The sequence below is a fragment of the Vidua macroura genome, chromosome 2 (assembly GCF_024509145.1).
Source record: "Vidua macroura isolate BioBank_ID:100142 chromosome 2, ASM2450914v1, whole genome shotgun sequence".
In the NCBI taxonomy this organism is placed as follows: Eukaryota; Metazoa; Chordata; class Aves; order Passeriformes; family Viduidae; genus Vidua; species Vidua macroura.
Window position 1 is genome coordinate 33,886,573 of NC_071572.1, and position 17,430 is coordinate 33,904,002.

At 48.5% G+C, this 17,430-nt stretch overlaps 1 protein-coding gene across 1 annotated transcript; it reads left to right on the top strand.

Annotated features, from left to right (window-relative positions):
- The first annotated feature begins 6,063 nt into the window (after nt 1-6,063).
- On the top strand, nt 6,064-16,833 carry SHOX (short stature homeobox). Its single transcript, XM_053970606.1, has 5 exons — nt 6,064-6,395; nt 9,533-9,741; nt 14,263-14,320; nt 14,411-14,499; nt 15,945-16,833. The coding sequence occupies exons 1-5, from the start codon at nt 6,122-6,124 to the stop codon at nt 16,188-16,190; spliced, it is 876 nt and encodes a 291-aa protein (XP_053826581.1). The 5' UTR covers nt 6,064-6,121; the 3' UTR covers nt 16,191-16,833.
- The last annotated feature ends 597 nt before the right edge of the window (nt 16,834-17,430 follow it).

Genomic DNA, 17,430 nt, shown 5'->3' on the forward strand with positions numbered 1-17,430 from the left:
CCTAAATAGTCTTCTGTAGGGAAGAAGTTAATATACTCAATTATTTTCTGAAAAAAGATCATAACATCTGGAAATTGATATCAAATGGTGTACAATCCCTGAGAGACGATAAACTTCCACTGTATAATATTTCCACTAGAAATCTTAATAATCCCATAAATCTTCCTTGTGAATTGGGAAAATGTAACAGTTCATTGAAATACTCATTGGGAAATAATTGAAAAAATGCAATAGTTCACTGAAATATTCGTGGGTTTTTTCTTTCTTTGGTGCTGTTGCTAACTCTGTGCATGTGTGTAAATATTCCTACTTCGTTTTAAAGACATACACGGAATATTCCCTTGAGCACTGCATACCATAAAAGAAAAATATGCCCTTTTGACTTATTAATCATTATTACAGAGTTCAAAATTGCAGCGTCCCTCGCACATTACTAGAGAAGGCAAACAATTCTCTCTGTGTGTATTTCGTGTTGCTAAATTCAGTACAAACTTTACAGCTCTCAACTTTTTTCTTTTTTTTTTTTTTTTATTTTTTTTTCTTCCCCTCACGGACTCTTCCTATTCTGCTCGAGCTATCCAGGGCAACTGAAAGCAAGGGGACTACTCGCCCATTATGCTGGCCCACTGCATCGTAATTAATTACACACAAAGGCAATTGCTTATTGTAATTCACCTCGTGAATGTTTAATTTTGCAGAAGTAAAAGTAGATGAGGATTTGAACACATCTAGGCTCCCTGTAATGAATATATGAGTAATTAATGTTGCTGGGAAGATACAGCTTTATATATATTTAAAAAATAATAATGTGATATGGAAGAGATGTTGTGCGTGTGTGAGTGCGTGTGTTTGCTTGTACCTTGGTCTAGGAGAGAGGAGTACATTTATGTGTTTTTGTACTGAATTAATGTATCCCTTTGGTTACGTTACTGCAAGTCGGAATAAAGACAATTAAGCCCTTAGCATTTCTGTCACATTCCATTAATTACTGTAGCCGCTGCTGTCCCGACCACTTCGTAACATATTCATCAGGTACGATACCAGTCCAGCAACGTCAGCCAGTGAAGTAGGCTATTGTTAGTTTAAACTATAGTCTTTCAAATGTTCTTTATTTTACTTTTCGCACAAGATTGTTTTCCTCGCCTTTAAAAATGTTTTTCTAAAAATAAAACTCAACATAAATGTTTTAAGATTAGATTTGCCGGGCAAGCAGTTTAATTTTCACCATATGTTGCCACAGCAGTTTGTAAATTAAAAAAAAATCTTTCCACTAAAACCACCAAAAAAAAAATCTAATATAAAAATGTATTCTTCCCAAAGCGTCTCCCTCCTGTGGGCTATTTTACAGCTCCCAAATAAATCTTTAAGGTTGCAAGGAAGGGGAAAAAACAAAAGTACTCTGATGACGGAAAAACAAATCCTGCCATGATAATGTCCTTTATTAATATTATAGATGTGTAGTGTGCTGGATGGATCAATCATATCCATTCACAATCAGGATTAAGAGAGCCTATTTTAATGAAAATCTATTAGTCTCTCGCTTGAGACACGGATGCAGCTTAAATCAATAAACAGCATAAAAGAGAATACGACGCAGGTTTCTAAATTAAAAAAAAATCCCATCTATGAAATGTGTTAAGACGTCTGTAAAATCCTGAAACCCTCGATCGATACTTATAAATATTTAATTTTTTTTTAAACACAAATTGAAAACCATTAACACTGCATCCATTCTTATTATTAAAACAAATTGTCCTTGGAATTATGTGCTGTGGAAATGGAGCCAGATTGAAAGGGCATCCTCTGAAATATGTTTACTCGCTTTCATGTAAACCAATAAAGATCTGCAGGAGTCTGTAGCGTGAGCAGAAAGGTTTGATGTACAATGTCCATGATTACAGTCTCTGAATTAATCACGAGAGAGAGAGGGAAGGAGGGAGCGAGATGGAGAGACTGAGGACTCAGTTATCTACTCAACAAAATCTTGCTTTTCGGGTCAGCACTTATTAAAACGTGGATTAAACCGATGATTTTTCTGTTTGCTTATTTGCCCCATTTCGACCAAAATAAGCTGAAGGGGGGAGGGTGAGAGGAAATCAGTTTCGCCCTACGTCATACCATGAGTAAATGTACAAACGTAAATTCCTCCTATAAATATGAAATTCAATACTTTGCCTCGGATATGCTTAAAGCTAATGCAACGTTTAAATTCATTCATTATTATTCCTCTCGTTTAACTCGGAGAAAAACCACAATGGTCAAGAGCTTCCTTTGAAAGAGGAATTAAAAAATAACACACAGATTGATACCACACTAAATAAACACTCCTCTGCAGCCCCAGGTCCTCACTATCCGCTGCCCTGCTCGCAGATGCCCCCTCTCGCTTTAGGGAGGGGGCAGCCAGGGGGCGGGCTCAGGTCTGTGGGGAGGAATCAGTCCCGGTGGGGCGGCGGTGGGGAAAGGAAGAGGGGTAAAATAAACGGGGCCACCTCTTTTGTCCTCTTAGGACCCCCAGACGGGCAGAGGGTACCTGTCCGTTGCCCCAGGGCAGTAGGGAGGGAAGAAGAGGAGGATTTGGGGGCATGGTGCCCTCAGGTGAGCCGGCCGGGCAGTCGGGACAGCTCTCACTGTGACGCTGATGGCCGGTCCTGCAAGGGGCGATCGGGGAGAGCGGGGTGGTTTGTGGCAAAGAGGTACCCAGGGTGCCGCGGTGAGCCGGGGGCAGAGCGTTCCGGGGAACGCTGGTGACTTTTTAAGTTTTGCGACAGGGTCCCAGGAGTTCCGTTCCTGCAAAGGAATGGTATTTGGGCGGCAGTTCCTTCTCTCTCTCTCTCTCTCTCCTTCTCTGTATCCCTCTCTGCATCCCTCCTCCCCAGCCCATTTATCAGGAGCAGCAATAAAGGTAATTCCTCTCTGAACCCGCCGTCAAAGTTTTTAGTGGGGTCAAAATTGCCCCCCCAGTTTTGTTCCCACCTGCACCACCTTGCCCTAGGTCCCCGCAAAGCCGCGGGCTGCGCAAAGAGGGGGGGGCCCGGGGGCGCTCGCCGCCTCCCGTCGCTCCCTGCCGCGCCGCTGGGACAGGACGGGACGGGCCTGGCATCCCTCGCAGAGCTCCCCGCGTTGCTCAGTGAGGACGTGCGCGCCCTCGGGGATGCACGCGATTCTGCGCCCTCCACCGCCTGCCCCGGGAGGGTCCACGGCGCGGGGTGGAGGTCGGATCCTCGGGAGAGTTGAGCTTTGCACTGGTCCTTTTTTGTTTGTTTGTTTGTTTTTATTATTTTCCCGGTTTTCTCCCTTTCCCTTTCCGGTGCTTTGTTTCGCTTTTCTCTTTCGGAGAGAGTCTGAGGCAAGGTCCCCCTCGGCTGCAAGGCTCTCCTCCGCCGGCCTTCCTGCTGCCGTCGAGGGCGCCGGGTGGCGGTGGCCCGCGGGCTGCCGCGCCACTTGAGCGCCCGGTGGCCGCCCCGCGCCGAACTGCGCCCCGCGCGTTGCGGGAAGCAACCAACCTTCCCACCGGGCGCTGCTGGGAAGCAGGGAGGGAGTGATGTGGAACAGGCAAGAGAGCTTTTCTCCCCCCTCTGTCTGAGGATGCTTGGATTTGCCCCTGTCCTCGGGGGCAGGAGCCCCGGCAGGGGCAGGAGGCGCCCGGGAGGCACCGGGAGGAGCCTGGCCCCTCGCTGGCGGGGGCTGCAGGCGTGGGGCTGGGCGCAGGGGGGAGCTGCGGGGAGGAGAGCGGGACGGGGGCGAGAGGGAGGAAAGAGGGGATCCGGCGGACTTGATGCAAACTCCAGCAGCTCGGGGAAGCCGACGCGCACCGTGCCTCTCTGGCGCTGGGGACGCCGAGTCAGTAAATATCCTTGATTGCTACTTGCTGCGAGGGAGGCTGAGGGAGACTGGGCACGGTGGGGATCGGTGCCGTTCGAGCCGAGGGATGGGGAAAGTTTCCGCGGCGGGGGGCCAGCCCCGGTACGGAGCCTCTCCCACGGGGGAATGAGTGCCGGTGGCCCCGCGTGTCCGTGACACCCTCGCACCACGCACCAGCCTGCACAACAATCCTCTACGAGCCCTTGCACGCGCAGACTGCACGAGAGAGGCACAAGCAGCGTGTCGTGCCGGAATCTTTCCTCAGCCATACGTTACTTCCCCGTCTATCGTTTGCCTTTATTATTTATGTGGTGCCGTGTGATATACATTAGAGCCTCGGATTTGATTGGCGTTTGCGACGACAAGACCTGTTTGTTAAGTTGTAAGGCTTCCCCCGCTCCCTCACTTGTTAAACGAACTCTGGAGGAAGGATGCCACCGAGACACGACAATATAATAAATGTCAGGGATATCCGCAGTGCCGAGATCAAATGATCAATCCTTGTCCTCTAGATAATCATTTTAAATTCGCACAGGGGGGAGATTGATTTTTTTTTAAGCCCTTTATTAATTGCTTCCTCGATTATTATTTTTCCCCTCCTCCTGTGGAAGTGTTAACTCTGGTGCTGGGGGCACCTTTGGATTAATTAAACGTATTTTTAGTGTTTTAATATTCTGCTAATTTTCAGAATAGTCTCACACACCCCCGGAAAAGAAACAATGGCCCCTTGCTCCAACAAGGAGCCTGCTTTGGTTGCGATTCAGAGCAGAGGGTGGCGTGATGATGAGCTCTGATTATCTCAAACTCGAGGCGGGGGAACTAGAAGGACGTAAAAAGCCAAACGACCAGAAGACAAAATTCCTCCAAATACCGAATAACCCTTCGCGTTAAAGCCCGAAGAGAAGAGACAGAAATAAATAGCTGGGAAGCCGGCTCCGCATGGGGATCAAACGGTGCGGAGAGGCGCTGGAAATGCCGGCGCTGTTATCTGGAGACGAATTTCAGGCAGCTATTCAAGCGCACAGAATAATAATTATTCCAGGAGTACAACAAAAATAACTGCAGCCTACCGAGAACAAGGTGGGGAAATTATTGCGAGTTCTATGTTAAATCCAGCAGGATAGGTTTCGTTGGGGCAAAAAAGAAGAAAAAAAAAAAAAAGGTTTAATGCTCTATTTGTCGTGTACACACTCCCGTGTTAACAAATTATTCCTCTGCTGCATGCAGCAGGATAGCTCGATATCCAGAGAAACATTTTAGATTTTAATTTCCCCCTACAGTATCTTCAGACAACATAATAACAATAAACAAGGAGGCAGATCCTGCAATGTTCACATACATCTGGAGAGACTCCCTACCTATGGATACCCCACAGCCAAACAACCCACTCCAAATCCTCCGAACACACCGACACGGATCTCCGAGGCACCTCGCAGCTTGTTTAGCTGCAGCACACGTCCCCCTCCGTGCACCCACCCACCCACCGCCAGCCAGAACAGGCAACACTTTTAAAACAGCATTTTTGTTTCGCCGATTATTTTGACCGTTTAATTAAGAGAAATTAGCTAAATAGCAAATCAGGTAGAATTTCCAATGATTACAAAAAATGCACATCTCCGGCTTTTTATTCATTACCTTTTTTATTGAACACTCATTTTCCTTTCCTCTTGACAGCGATACATTTAATTGCAGGAGCTCAGTTATTTGGTTAGCTGTGGGTCCGTTTTTACTCACAGTGTTGCCACGCACAGGATGTCCTTAAAATCAATTAAGTCTTCCTCGACTCTCATTTCTGCAACCCATTTACAGAATGTAGATACCTATTTTCATGTTTTCCTCTTCCCCCCTCCCTCCCTTTTATTCCTCTCTCTCTCCCTCTCCCTCTCTCTCTCTCTCTCTCCCTCTCCCCCCCTCCTTTTCGCTGTTGCCTCTTTGCCTCCCTAAATCAAGGTGCAAAGATGCCAAAGAGTGATGAAATGAAAAGAAAGCCAATTGCTGGACTGAGGTGGGGGAGATAGCTGCTCGGAGTCCGCCTGCGACTATGGAGCAGTCAGTAATTGCTGGAGACAGGGAGAGCTGGGGGTTGGGCTGAGGTAGCCATGTATAAATAGTGTGATCTCAAATTGAAAGGCATAAATAACAGCAGGAGTGATCTAACCCTATACAGCCCATCTTCTACGTGCAAAAACAGCGTGCGGAGGACGGCCACATCTCCGATTGGAAACAAGTGGATCTCTGTGGATAAGACCACCGGGCAGCCATGGAAGAACTTACGGCTTTTGTATCCAAATCTTTTGACCAGAAAAGCAAAGAGAGCAGCAGCAGCAGTGGCAGCGGCAACAAGAAGGAGACCATCACGTACAGGGAAGTTTTGGAGAGTGGGTTGGCTCGCTCTAGGGAGCTTGGAAACTCTGATTCTAACCTGCAGGACATGACCGAGAGCAGCAACCATTGCCCGGTGCATCTTTTCAAAGACCACGTAGAGAGCGACAAGGACAAACTGAAGGAGTTCAACGCGGGCAGGACAGCGGAAGGTAAGAGCAGGGCTGGAAGCCCTCCGCCCCGCGCTTCTCGCTGGCAGCCCCGGTCCCCTCCCCAGCCGCCCCCGGCTCTCCGCAGCGGGGGCGACTTGGTCACCGCGGCCCCGGTTCTGGCCCCGGCCGGGCGAGCGGGATCGCCTCCCGCATCCTGCTTCCCTCCTGCGGCCACCTCCCTCCTGCGGCGGCGGGAACATAGGCTTAGGAACACGTACTCCTGCATGCATAACGTGAGCGTAGCCGTGAAAAAGAAGTCACAACTTCGGTCCTGCCCCCCCGCCAGCCCCCGTTCACATCCGAAATCGATCCGGTGCGTTAGGCGTTCTCTCGCCTGGGGGAAGGGGGCAGCGCAGCACGTCAGACGTTTTTGTCTATCTGTGTATTTTTGTACGAGGAAATCTTGTCCGGGGAGTTTAATGCCTTAGGAGACCTGTTCTTCCTGCTTCCGGGCCGTCAGGATGCTGCTGCTTATTCTGGGAGAAAGCGGGAGGTGGAGAGGGCTCTCTCTGGACATTTTGTCTTGGGTCGGTCAGCCTGTCCTACTCAGAGGCTCCGACCGGCGGGCACGAGAAGCAGGAGAGGAGCCGGGCTGTGGGGCAGCTGCCCGGACCCGGTGAGACAGAACCTCGCTGCGGCGAGAGGCACCGGCCGACTGGTCCCTCAGTGTCCTGCCGGTCCTCTCACCTGGGCCAGGGCAGCTCGGCACCCCGCCGACAGAGGGGCAAAACGCCATCTCTTCTCTAAACAACAACAACAACGATAACTAAAAAAAAAAACATATTTTTTTTAAAGCAAGACAACTAAAAATCCCACACAGGCTCACAGGGGAAGGAGAGAATTAAAAGGACGGGGGGATTAGAAAGTTGAGAAAGTGTCTCTAGGCAAGTTAGACAGGTGGACCTGCCTGGGGAGCTACTGGCTAGCTTGGGGTAATAAAAACCGGTTAATAGGTTGGGGAACAACAACCAGCCTTTCAGCTGTTTCCTACTGTTTGATCTTGTTTAATATAACACTGGGAGATTTAATTTACAGCCCAAACTTTTATTTAATCCTTCTCTTTTCTACCTGCTTCCCAAACAGAAGAACGGGGTATATTCCCATATTGGGGTACTTATATTTCTGCACAAGCCAATACCACTCAGCTCTGCTTATTTTCCTTCTCTGGTCGAGAGATTGAAAACCGACAAGATTCAGTTTAAGAGAATCATTCGATGCAGGTGATGATTTTAAAAAAAATGAAAGTAGGACATGCTTCAGGAATTAAAAATAGAATGAGAAGGAATGAAAAAAAAAATCCTCTACTACTCTTCCTTTTCCCCGTAAATCGAAATTCTGGCTTGTATGTTCAGCTAATCTAATCTACGGAGAGGGGCTGGGGGTGGGGATGGAAGGGAGGAGTTGGAAAGAGCTGAGATGCTTGTGACAGTTTAAATTCATGCCAGGTTTCAGTCTAATTTCAACTGATTCCGGCATGTGATTTCAGTCCCACCGATATGCTAGTTAATATTTTATACCTATCACGGACATGCTGTAGCCTCGGAAAAGAGACAGCTTTTGAACGCGCCTGATTTTCCCTAGGCATTTGCTGGGTTAGCACCCTCGTCTTTTCATAGGGATTCCCTTTACTGGAGAAATGAGAACAAAACGCCATTAAAACCAACCAGCGAATATCCCCATCCAGAGGCCAGACCCTTCCCAAAGTTTTATGTAGCCAGTATCAGCCCAGAGCCCGGGGAAACTACCACGGCCAGGGACAGTTTTCATTTTGGAAGTGAAAACGAATGCTTCTGCTTGGGTCCGGCCTGACTTAAGCCCAGATGCAGTTCAGGACGCTTTATTACGTTTAATAAACTTACGATTTGCAGTTTATAATTTGCATTTTGGGATGCTGCTAAATATATAGGTTAATATATGTTCATGAGCACATTTCTCTGTGTGTATACATACATATATATGTATATAATACCTGTGTACTTGGTGAGGAAAAAGGGAATTAATTCGGGATCATCCGCAGATGCTACTGCCCCCAAATCCACACCACCCAGAAGGTGAGGCATGACAAAGGACAGGCTCGTCCCGGGACTCCGCTGGTGCCCGCGCTGGATGCGCACCCGGCGGGGTGCCCCAGGCAGGCAGGGGATCCCGGGGAACCGGTTCAGCCTAAAGTGGTGTCCCTAGCTCAAACATCTCTTCCTCTTTTCGTTAGCTGGATTTGAAAGAAGGACAGTGCCTTAGGCCTCCCGACATTAAGGAAAAAATTATAATAATAAAAACGTAGGAAATTATATGCCAAAGCAAAAGAAATCTCCCTACCCAAGGCATAAAAGGGGAACTGTTTTACCGCTGCCCCCACAGCCTCCCCTCTGCCCGGGACAAGCATTCTCAGCGGCTGCCTCTGGTCGCAAGCTCTCCACGAGCCCTGTTGGAGTCCCTGAAGGTTGGGAGGGTTCCTGCTGTTTCGGAGGGGCTGGGAGTGACCCATGACCCTGGAGCCCGCTGTCCCGCACAGGGCCGCGCGGGACCACCTCCCCCGGGGTTTCGACCTGCTGGCAGGTATTTTGGGGGAAAGAGGGGTGTTAAGGAGAAGAGAGACGGGCGGTCTCTGTCTCATGCCCAGGGAAAGTTTCTTTTACGAGAGAAATACTATCATCGTGGCTTCACCATGACGGCGGTAGGGAGCTTCTTGCGTAACCCTCTTTGGGAGAAAACGTCGCCGGAGAAACCCCCTTCCCCCACCTCTTCCCACTGCCTGGAGGCATCGGGGGGCCGGCGATTTTCCTACCAACCCCTTCCCCGAATTGCCCGTACCAGCGGCAAGTCTTCCCCCTAACCCTGGAAAGAAAATAAAATTTTATCTATCTGTATAGTTTTTCTGATGGGGCAACAGACAGGCAAGGCAGCGCGGCTCCCTTCCTCCCTCCGGCCCGCGGGCGACCTCCCCCTGCCCGGCGCGGAGCCTGTAGCGGAGCTCAGCCCCTCTCGCCCCTCCGGGGCCTGTCCCCTCCGTCAGCTGCACCCGCAAGTTGTGCGGAGTTTGGGGACGAAGAGGGGAGGAGGGAGACTCCTGTGTGAGAGAATTTCGAAGAGGTGCGAGGGGAGGCTCAGTGTCGTTTTCTTCTTCCCCCTCCCGGCAGGGATCTACGAATGCAAAGAGAAGAGGGAAGATGTGAAGTCAGAAGATGAAGACGGACAGACCAAGCTTAAACAAAGGAGAAGCAGAACCAATTTCACACTAGAGCAGCTGAACGAGCTGGAAAGACTTTTTGATGAGACTCACTATCCGGATGCCTTCATGAGGGAGGAACTAAGCCAGAGGCTGGGACTATCTGAAGCTAGGGTTCAGGTAAGAGAAAGGCTCTGTTCCTGGAAACGTGCTCACCTCACTTCCTAACTGCCAGCGGATCCTAGCACAGTGCCCCGTTTCATGCAGAACGGGGAGGTGAAGGCAGAGGTGACACGTGTGATGGGAAAGCTGTTTGCAAGTTTGCTGTACCTGTCCTGCCAAACAGTTATTCTGCTCTGGGAATATCTGTCTGTGTCTAGGTGTCTAGTGCTTCCTAGGAAGGCGGTTAAATTTTTTTTTTTTTTTTTTTTTTTTTTTTGTATGTGTGTGGGGTAGGGTGGTTGGGTGGTGATAGTGTTGACAAGTCTCTAATAACTGAACAACTGATTTTTTTTTTAAATTATTTCCCCCCCCACCACCTTGTAAACGTGCCATTTACTCTCCCTTAATCCTTATTTTCTTCCCGCTTTTTCTATTATGGGGCCATTATGGGGTAGAAAAAAAGAAAAAGGCCAGAAAACAATTGCCTGAATAAGGCTAGACAGTTTGGGTGCTGAGGGACGGGATTAGCCAGAGCCGGGGGAAAGGTGCCGGCTCTGATTCGCACAGAAAGCGTATGAATGCATGCCACCCCATCTGGTGGAGGTTCCCCCCGTCCCTCCCATCCCACTTCAGAGACAGCTAAATGCCAATTAGACTTCGAAATCTTGAAAATAGATCCGGGTTGCTGTAGTCCTGGGGCCACCAGAGCTGTCTGTTTGGGTGGCTCCACATCGATTATTTTAAAATTTGATTTTCAGTTTGATGCAGAGGAAAAATACTCCCTCTTCCCCCAAGCCAACTAGGGAATGCTTCCACAAAACAGATGTCATATTAAGAGAAACAAAAACCCTAACCAAACAAAAAAACCCAACACAGAAATAATTAACAAAAATCTACCTAGAAAAAGTAAGATCAACCTGTGGCTCTCTGAGCAGGCCCAGAGCAGGAGAAACCTGAAGGAAATCTCTTCTTATATTAAAATTCTGTACTTGGCCTAATAGACACAAACCAAACTAAAACTCAAGAAGAAAAAGTCACCAAGGCAACCCCACCACTGAACAAAACGCCTTCACACCCTGGAGATAAGAGATGCCCATGTATATGTATATCTGCCTATAGGAGTGTGCGGGTAGCTACACATAGGCATGGGTATGGCTCTGTGGGCATAGATGGAGACCTCCATGCCTTGACCTCACTCCCAGGGCACAGCGGGAAGTGGAGAGACAGGGCCCCGAGCTGGAGTGGGGAGAGGGGTCTGTTTGAGCCCCTCCTTAAGCGTGGAAGGCAAGCAGATAGTGCACACTGCTCAGCCAGCATATGTCTGAGCAAGCCACTACCTCACTTTAAACAACTGTCTCCTGGAGGCAAATCCTGAAATAAATGGAGTACCTAAGTTGCTTTTGGTTTTTTTTTTTGTTTTTTTTGTTTTTTTTTTTTTTTTTTTCTTTCTTTTTTTTGGTTGTTTTTTTTTTTTTTTTTCCTTTGGTCTTCTTTCAAAATGTTTCAAGGTTTTATTTTCTCTTGAGCTCCTCTGACTCTCAGTACAAACTGAGCAGGGCAAGGGATGGTGCCAGGCATATGCCTTAGGAATGGCAGCTTGCAGGGAATATTGCAGGGGTTCAGAGTGCTGCTGGCCTACTTTCTCCTGGAAGATTGATCTAACCACACCATATAAATTAATGAAAAGATTAAACTTTTGCTGAAGGGGACATCAACTCTTATGTCATCTTCCCAGATCTTCTTACTTGGGCTCTGTAATATCTTTCCAAGGCCTTGATGTACTGTTTCTATAAAAATAAATTACTTGTAATTGAATTCTGCACTCTTTCTTTCAAGTACTTTATTACTGAGGAGCACCTTAACAGGATGTTCATAGTTACAGGAAAATTGGTGCTTCAAGTGCGTACAGATCTTCAAACACCACACACACACACGGAATTAAAAAAAAAAAAAAAAAAAAAAAGCTCCCCAAAAAATCAGAAGGAGATTATGATTGAGGTTAAAAAAAAATTATTTATTAATTTGATAAAAGTGGTTTGTGTGGATTAAAAAAATCCCTATACATAAAATAAGTATAAAGAGGAAAAAGAGGGAAAATGGATAGTTAATTAGGAAATAAGCAGACAGTTAATATCCATCAAAAAGTGGAAGCAGAAAAAAAAAAAAAAAAAAACCAAACCAGAAAAAGGCAGAAAAGGGAATGGTTTGGTTTTTGTGGTTTTTTTTTTCCCCCCTAATACTCTCAGAATTGTTCTCTAATTCCTATCTGAACCTCTTGTCCCTTGCTGTTAAAGGATATAGTTTCAATTTAGCGTGGAAATTTGCTGTAAATAAATTGAAGCTCCTATGGTAGCTAGTCCTTATTAACCTTTTATTTTTAGTGTTGTACTGGAAACTCATATCACCCAGCTGTCAGGGTTATAATTGAAAGTTATGAGACCATAGTGAGGAGCAGGCAGTAATTCAATTACAACAAATATCTTTGGGTTTATGGTGCAGGGCTAAATTAAATGTCATTATTCACTGTCTCTAATGGAAATCAAAAGGAAATCAGATTAGAGCATTTGTGAAAGAAATCACTGAGTGATCCTTAATGAAGAAATAACTGTCTAAAACAGTGTACTGTGCTTTACTTAGCATATTCATGACTAATTGGAATTGATCGTGAATCACACCAAGCCTGATTTATTATCGCTTAATGCAGTGGCTAATTCATCACTTTTATTCCTCATAACCTTATTTTTTCGTAGCTAAAGGGAAAGGCCACTTCGTTTTCGAGATTTAAATATAATTTCGGTTTGAAAGATGTTCTGATTTGCAAGAGAAGTTGTTTAAACGCTGCTTAAATTTCTTCTGACAATTTACACTGCTTTGTCGAAGCAGGGGGGCATGGGGAATACACACAAGGAGATTTCCTGCAAGGTTTTACCACAGTAAAAAAAGATGTATTATTGTCGCTACAGCTCGATAATATTTTGCATGCTCATATTTAAATACATATGTACATGTGTATAAATCCCTAACGGTCCAGTTAAAAGGAGAAGCGATGCATGTTACTAATATTTGCGTATTGCTGGTAGGGAAAAATAGGCTTGTGCCGCGCTGTGCTGTGCAGGGCAGCGGGGCGGCAGCGATGCCCTCTTAGCAAGGGGAGGGTTGCGCTGGCGACAGTCGTCAGGGACAGGAACCAGGATTCGCTGGCGGGTGGGTCGGTCTGTCTGCCTGTCTGCCCGTCCGTCGGTCGGTCGGTCTGTCCGCACCCGCTGTGCTCCACAGTCGCCCGGTGCACGCTTCCCCCACAGACACCCTAGGCAGGAAAAATGGTGCGCTAAATCAGAGAAGGCCAATTCCTACTTAAGAAAATCACTGAGGTACCCGAGGTAATTAATGCCTTCGGAAGCCTTTCTTTGCACTAATTACTCCGTTGTAAATGACCATCATTAAGGCAATTGAAGAAAGCTTGAAGGGAAAATTTGATGTAGGAAGTGCAGTTAGTATTAATTAACCGTATGATCTCTTGGCAAGTGCAAGAACATCAAAGGTTGTAGGTGTTTACTTAGCCACAAGATTTTATCAGCGGTGAAAGCAAATGTTTGTCCATATTTGGTAGGTTTTGGTGTAAAGATAAGGATCCGCAAAATATTTTGGCCCGCTTTTCTGATAATGTTTTGGGGAGAGCTGTTAATCGAGTATGGCAGAAGGGGAAAAGTAATGAAGGTCTGAAATGCCCCTGGAAAAGAGGCACGGAAGCGCAGTGGCAACTGCAAAGTTCTGCGATTGTTTGAGCGAGAACGGCTGGAATTGGGGAAGCATTATCGAATTACAGGCGTTCCTCGGGTAGGGGTATGAGCACTTCTTTACATCCCAGCCTGCAAAAGATGCTGCTCTTGTCTGGCCAGAAGTCTGCAGAAGCAGATTTTGTTTTCTTTAACATTTAGGGAACGGGGAATGACTCAGACCCTTTCGCGAAGGTCTCTCATCTTGTCAGAGATCATCGATTTTAAGCCCAGCTCGGGAGAGGGCAGGAGCTCCAGTCTCTTGGGGGCCAGACCCTAGAGTCTGATCTGGCCCACGCTGGCTCTTCCCGGGCTGCTTAAGATGATTAGGAAGGGTACGAGAGTCCCACCCGTCCTGCGGGTGGTCTCACTGTAAGTGTCGCTCCCGACGGGTGGCAGAAATACTGCCTCTGCCTGCCCAGGGGACACGGAGCTCTCCGGGACCGGTGCTACGCGGCAGGCTCCTGGTCTTTCCCTCTGCGAGAGCGCTTCCCGACTCCTAGGTTCAACTGAGGGACCACAACAAGGAGCAGGACCTCCCGTCCAAACAGCCCCACAGCAGCACAGAGAAGGGCTCACTCCGCCTGGGGTCGAGCTCATCCCCTCGACTGCTCCCGAGGGGAGACCTCAGCAAAGCTGTGCAGTCACTCGCCTCAACCCCCCTCCATCTCTAGTTCATGAGATAATGCTCCCTTAGCAGCTGCCTAGGCCACCTTCATTTTTCTGTTGTTGTTTTGTTTTTGTTTGCTTTTTCTTTTCACAGGTCTGGTTTCAGAACAGGAGAGCAAAGTGCCGAAAACAGGAAAACCAGATGCACAAAGGTGGGTTAGGGGTGCGGACCGGCCGGGGGCTGGCGGCCTCGAAGCCCCGGGGCGCCTTCGCCACTCACCCGGCCCTGTCTCTCTCCGCAGGTGTGATCTTGGGAACCGCCAGCCATTTAGACGCCTGCAGAGTAGCCCCCTATGTGAATATGGGAGCCCTGAGGATGCCTTTCCAACAGGTAGTTAGCTCCGGTTTTATTTTACTTTCCCTCAGTAAGCTCCGACCCCCATTCGTTTGCACGGGAGGAAGCCGGACACGTTTACAAGTGCCATTTATATAGAAGTTGGCACGTATTAAAAACAGGCTGTAAAAATTGGTGAAGGAGCCCCCGCCCGGCTTTCGGGAGCTCAGCCCTCCTCGGGACCGAGCGGGGGGTCCCGCGGCCCCGGGAGGCGCCGTCGGGGCTAAGGGCCCCTGCGCCGCCGGGCGATGGGCTGTCACACGGCCCCAGGGCCGCCCGTAGACCGGTCCGGCCTCCCGGGGGCGCATCGCCTTCTCCGGGCGGGGTGGGCCCGGAGTGCCCGGACAAGCCCGCTCGCCCTTTGCGGGGACGGAGCGGCTCGGTCCCGAGTAGCCCAGGGGGCTTTGGTCTCCCCCTGGCGCCGGAGAGCGCTGCGGGAGGAGGCTCTTCCACCCGGTGGACGAAACCATGAGGGGCAAAAACTATGCGGACCCTTGCTCTGTAGTTCCCTCCTCATTCCCGGGCGGGCTGTTGAGATCTGTCCTTTTCCGATGGATGCGACCACCCTGGAGGTGGGGAGCCTGCACTCAAATGCTCTGCCACCCTGATGGTCAGCCAGGACAGAGGCAATGGCAGAGCGCAGACACCAACGCCACAGCGGGGCCCGGGTCCGTGCCCCAGCGATGCGCAGCCACCGGGGAAGGCCGCTGGGGAAAACCGGGATGAGGGTGATGAAATTCCATTCTCGCTTCTAGCCGGTTGTAACTCTCCCTCCCTCGGTATTTTTTTTTTTTTTTTTTTGTCAATTAATCGGGGAATTGATTTTTTTCCAGCCCAAAGGGATCCTCCACCACCTTCTCCGTCTCGGAGACACGTGGAGCTGACAGATTAATTGTATTGATTTTTTAAAAGACATATTTGGACCAAAATAATTAAATACATAAATAAACTCTCCCCCACTCCTCCCCGAACCTACCCGAAGCTGAAATCTCTCAGTCAACCCAATGTGTTTGTGTAGGTCTAGAAAGCTCCAAAGCAAACACTAGCCGGGTATAGAAGGGACCCACGGCCAAAGAGTTTTTAGCAAGGTATAAATAAACATCCCTGGAAAAAAAAAAAAAAAAAAAAAAAAAAAAAAAAAAAAAAAAAAAAAAAAAAAAAAAAAAAAAAAAAAAAAGGCTATGTAGCACTTGTTGGCGCCCGTTCCTTGGGCCGCATTTATTTATTTATTTACTTACTTACTTACTTACTTACTTGAAACGACCAGGAGGAGGGTTAAGCGTGTCTCTGTGCCCTTGGTGGAGCAAGGAGCGGAGGTTTGCCGCCCTGACTGCGGGGGGAGCGGATCGGGGTTGGGGATGCGTGGCCTGGGGTGGGCTGGGGGCTGTGTGTCCCTCGCCGCAGGCTCGGGGCTGACGCCGTGTCTCTGCCCCGCCGCCCAGGTCCAGGCGCAGCTGCAGCTGGAGGGCGTGGCCCACGCGCACCCGCACCTGCACCCGCACCTGGCGGCCCACGCGCCCTACCTGATGTTCCCGCCGCCGCCCTTCGGGCTGCCCATCGCCTCCCTGGCGGAGTCCGCCTCCGCCGCCGCCGTGGTGGCCGCCGCCGCCAAGAGCAACAGCAAGAACTCCAGCATCGCCGACCTGCGGCTGAAGGCCCGGAAGCACGCCGAGGCCCTGGGGCTCTGACACGCTTCCCCCGAGCCCCCCATCACACCCCGCCCCGGGTGCCCGCGGCGGGCGGGCGTGTGACCCGCACGGACCGCCGCTCTGCCCCTCCGCTCCTCCTCATCCTCCTCCTCCCTGGCTGCAGGGCGCGCAGCGAGCGCTCCGGCCGCCCTGCCGCCTTATCTCTTTTTTATTTTATTTTATTTTATTTTGGTTTTGTTTTTTTTCTTTCCCCTTCCCCGAGGTCCGCGAGCGCCACTTTGCTCGCCCGCTCGGCCCCAGGGACTCGGCGGCCGCGAGGTGCCGCGTGGCGCGGTGGGGACGCTCCGCCCGCCGTGGGCCCCCGGACACAACACACGCGAGCAGCAAACACGCACCCGCCCGCCAGAGACTCCTCGGAGGACAAAGTAGGTGGGAGGAGAGAGAAAAGAGAGTTTAAAAAAATCACAAAAAGAGAAAAAAAAAAAAAAAAAAAGAAAGGAAACGATCTCTAAATTATGTTAATCTGTGAACATTGGGACACTTTGGATTTTTGACCCTGGCAAAAGTGATCGCTCCGGCATAACGTCATCTGCTGCTGTCAGTTTTGCTACCTTGTGCATGTGTCAAACTAAACACGTTTTGAAGATCAGAAATATATTAGAACAAAACTAAACAAAACAAATAGTAATAATAATAAATAATAAATCCTTGGGGCTGGTCTCCATTAAAGATGACATTTCTTTGTTGCCAACAGTATTATTTCACTGCCATGAATCTCTTCCATCACTGAGGAGCTGCTGCTGCTGCAGAACTGGTTTGAATTTAAATGTGGAATTTCAGATCTGAGGCAAGGCAGATTTTTATTTTCCTTCTTTTCTTTCCTAAAAAAAAAAAAAAAGAGCAGCAATAACAAAAAAGTGTGTATCTCAAATGGCTATGTCCTTTGAAAGAAGAAAAAAAGAGAGACTAGAATTTACTAATTGTTAGTGATAACTTGAAAGATGGGAACAATAAGAAATGCACCTGTTTGCCAGAATTACGTGAACTCAAAGAGATGTATTGTGCCATAGAAACAGGTCAATTTTTCATTTTTCCTCCCAAATGCCTAGATCTTTGAATCAGAATCTCACTGTTTTACAGGATGTAGAAAGAATGAGTTATACAACAAAGATGGACATATGGTTTTAAGGCATAATACTGATGCAGCATTAATTTTAGTGAAATGCAATTAAGTGCAGTAAAGTGCAATACTGTAAATATTATAGATTAAAAAATAGCC